This window comes from Carassius carassius, chromosome 48, assembly GCF_963082965.1.
Source record: "Carassius carassius chromosome 48, fCarCar2.1, whole genome shotgun sequence".
NCBI lineage: Eukaryota > Metazoa > Chordata > Actinopteri > Cypriniformes > Cyprinidae > Carassius > Carassius carassius.
Window position 1 is genome coordinate 2,541,993 of NC_081802.1, and position 3,558 is coordinate 2,545,550.

Consider the following 3,558-nt stretch of genomic DNA (forward strand, 5'->3'; position numbering starts at 1 on the left):
AAACAAAAAAAAGAAACCCTCTGTCATGTTACTTTTCACAGGCTAATAGCATGCAGTTTTCATTTTAGAATTTTTTCCAGTTTTAAAAGCTCATAAAAGCAGAATGGTTTTATTTAAATGTAACAGTCACTATAGAGAAGTGTTTTCCGTAATTTCTCCATTCATTAATGTTGTTGCCTCCTGTTGGACGTTCTCTCCATTTTCTGCGGAATCTGTATAAAAAAACATCAAAAGATTATTGTATGAAACAATTATCTCAGATTTGGTGAATTCTGCATGAATTAATCAGTCATTTCAGATAATCTATCTTTTGTTAATGTATCTTAAATGATTTGAGCTTCTCACCTCGGACGATAAATGACTTGCAAATCACATTTCTCCCCTTCCTGGAGATATTCAGTTTATACATTCCAAAATCTGTGGATCGGATGTCCTTAATTGTAAGATAACCAGTTATTTTATCCAGCTGTACTCTGCTGTGTGTGGATTGCTCATCAAAACCATTCAGTTTGGCGATGACGGTGAATGGGTTTGTGTTTTCTGTGTTTAATTCTCCAAACCTCCACTGCAGCACATCAAAACTTTGTATTTCAGTAACACCAGTGTTTAGAGTGACTGACTCTCCCAACCTTGCAGAGACTGTCTTCAGTTTATGTGTCTCAGTTAAATCATCAGCTGGAGAACCCAGACAGAGAGTAAACATTCAGTACAAGCATTATATTTGATTAAAAACCATGGAAAACCATTGTTTCTTTGTAATTGCATTTAAATGACAGAAAAGGGAGAAGACTGAAGGCGTTTCAGTACATGACATCCATGCATTAGGTCTTAAAGTGACAACAGCCTAACCTGTTGCTCTCTGTCATTAATGTTTACAAAACAACAAAAGAAAAAGCATTAATATGTATATTTAATTCATATGCTATTGTATTTAACATTTGATTGTTAGAATTATTAGAATATTAGAATTTAAATCACTGTTTATTTAATTTGTAACTTAGTTCTATAGTGTTTATTTGTTCTATTGCTGGTCTTTTGTTTGTTTGTTCTGACAATTCACTTGTTTTCTGAGACTCCTAAATAGATAGTTTACCAATCTTTTTTATTAAAAATTATGTAGGAAAAGTAATTGATTAATTTATGGCTAGAGTGCACCTCAAAAACCATGCATCATAACAGAAGTTTTGACCTTTGTCAAAAGAAAGTCTTCTTTATTGCCTTTTTCTCTATCACACTTTAGAAATCCTCAGAAATTATATATCACTTGAAAACTTAAAATCTCAAAATTCATCCTTTGAAACCCATTTTAAATTCAAACATTGCATTATCATGAAAATGGTACATCAAAATCATGTCACAAAATGTTTTCAGTCATGAATTATAAAAATTTAGGTTTGGATCATGCACTTTCAAGTCTATGTTCAAAAATGTGAGTGACATTTAACAGGTTAAATGTGAGTAAACTTACGCGGTTGATCTGTTTTTCTATATTTCCAGTAGATACTGAACATCCCAACCACAGCCAAGACTAGTACAGCAACTACAACAACGCAGATCAGCACCATGTGACCTAAAGATAAGCCGTCTCCTGTGGTTAAACTCGATCCATCCACTACAGAGAGATCAGAGAGAGAGTTAACAAATACAACTTTTAAAGTGCTATAGAACAAGAGAATAAAAGAACAAATCAACTAATATGAGCTGTACCTGAACATGTGTGACAGAGCTGAGTGATGTCCAGATGTTGAGTCTGGTTGCTGATGGGATTGTTGAGCACACAGCTGTAGCTGTTTTTATCCTGATATTCCACCTCCAGAGGTAGAGAGAGACTGATGCTGAGATCAGACACACTGATGCTGGACAATAAACTGTTTCCTTTGTACCAGGAGAGAGTCACATGACTCACATTCACCACTGAACACAGCAATGAACAATTCTGCTCTGAGGATGATGATGAGGATAATGAAGAACAGTTTCTGCTGATAACAGGAACAGGCAGACGAGCTGAAAGTAGAGTATTTATTTATCTAGTTCCCTATCAGTATCAAAAGCTATATTATATAAGCCATATATTAACCACATATTGCAGAAAAGTACCTTTTTAGATTTTTAACTTACACAAGTATGGATCAAATTCAAATCACTCACCAGAAACAACAATACTGAATTTCTTAGATGAAACCTTGTTTCTGCTGCTGATCTGTAGTTCATAGAGTCCACTGTGTTCATTTGTGATGTTTGTGATGGTCAGAGATCCAGTTTGATCGTCCAGCTTCAGTCTGTCTCTGAATCTCCCGTCAAGAACATCAAATGAGATCTTATTAATCTCTCTGTTGAGTTGAGCTATAGGAGCACTATCAGGTCCATATCTCCAACGTATCAGCTCAACTTTCTGTGTTTCAGTAAGATCAGTGTGTAGAGTGACAGAATCTCCCTCCGTCACCGACATCTCTTCATCTGAAGCACCAAACACACCTGTTTCTCAAAAGAGATTCAAGTTGAACATTTGCACATGACTGCTAAGAACTAAAGTAAACCTTTACAAAAGTTACATGCATAAGTGAATTATTTCTACTTTAATTAATCACGTCTTTACTTGAATTTACAAATAGCATACATAAACTTGAACTCAAACAAACATTAGCAAGCTAAGTGAAAGAGAAAGTCTCATGAACTCTTTAAACACTTACCTTTCAAAAGTAAAACGTATGAAAATAAAAAGAAACTCTTCATTTTGGTGTAGATTTGAGTGAATTGTGATTTAATAATGTTGACTAGTCAATAACCTGTTTCGTTGCGTTCTTAATTGTAGGCCTACATTAAGAACGTTACCTTTCGAGGAAAACCTGCAGCTCAAGTTACCTGTCAGGAACTGTGTTTTTTTTTTAATCACGTGAGTAACCCAGTGCTGAAAGTCCTTTAATGCGCACATAGTTGATCTGAGATAGCTACTAAGAACATTAAATATTGCATGAAAAAGGTGCAGCTTTTCTCACAACTTATGATTTTATTTTTCCTCTATGTTTATGGGAGAGAGGATAAAAATTAAGTAGATCAACAGCAGTTTCGCATAGTTGTGGGTATTGTTAGTTGGCTTTATTTTTAATTCAGATTCCTTCAATGGGACATTCAAAAACATCAGGTCAAGCATTTTCTCCCCCATATCAGTCCATTATAAGGAAACAGCTTAACGTGGTTTAAAGGGACAGTGCATCCAAAGATTAGAATTCATTCATCATTTACTCACCCTCATGTCGCTCCAAACCTGTATGACTTGCTTTCTTATGTTGAACATAGAAGAAGATATTTTCAAGATTGCTGGTAATTAAACAATTGGTGGTTGCCATTGACTTCCATAGTAGGAAAAAATAAATAATGGAAGTCAATGGCAACCACGAACTGATTGATTAGGCTACCAGCAATCTGTCATTATTAACATATTATTTCAGTTTTCAATTCGGATCAATACGAGTAAAAAGCTAAAAACGTCATTGACGAAACTATGCTGGGAAAACAGTTTATTTGTTGGAAATGCCGTACTATCATACCCTTACTATT

General features: G+C 34.8%; 1 protein-coding gene across 1 annotated transcript; it reads right to left on the bottom strand.

The window, feature by feature from the left end:
* Nucleotides 1-1,155: 1,155 nt before the first annotated feature.
* On the bottom strand, nucleotides 1,156-3,033 carry LOC132131343 (SLAM family member 5-like). The gene is made up of 3 exons (XM_059543363.1): nucleotides 2,143-3,033; nucleotides 1,708-2,004; nucleotides 1,156-1,612 (listed from the first exon to the last, which is right to left on the bottom strand). The coding sequence occupies exons 1-3, from the start codon at nucleotides 2,447-2,449 to the stop codon at nucleotides 1,449-1,451; spliced, it is 768 nt and encodes a 255-aa protein (XP_059399346.1). The 5' UTR covers nucleotides 2,450-3,033; the 3' UTR covers nucleotides 1,156-1,448.
* Nucleotides 3,034-3,558: the final 525 nt, after the last annotated feature.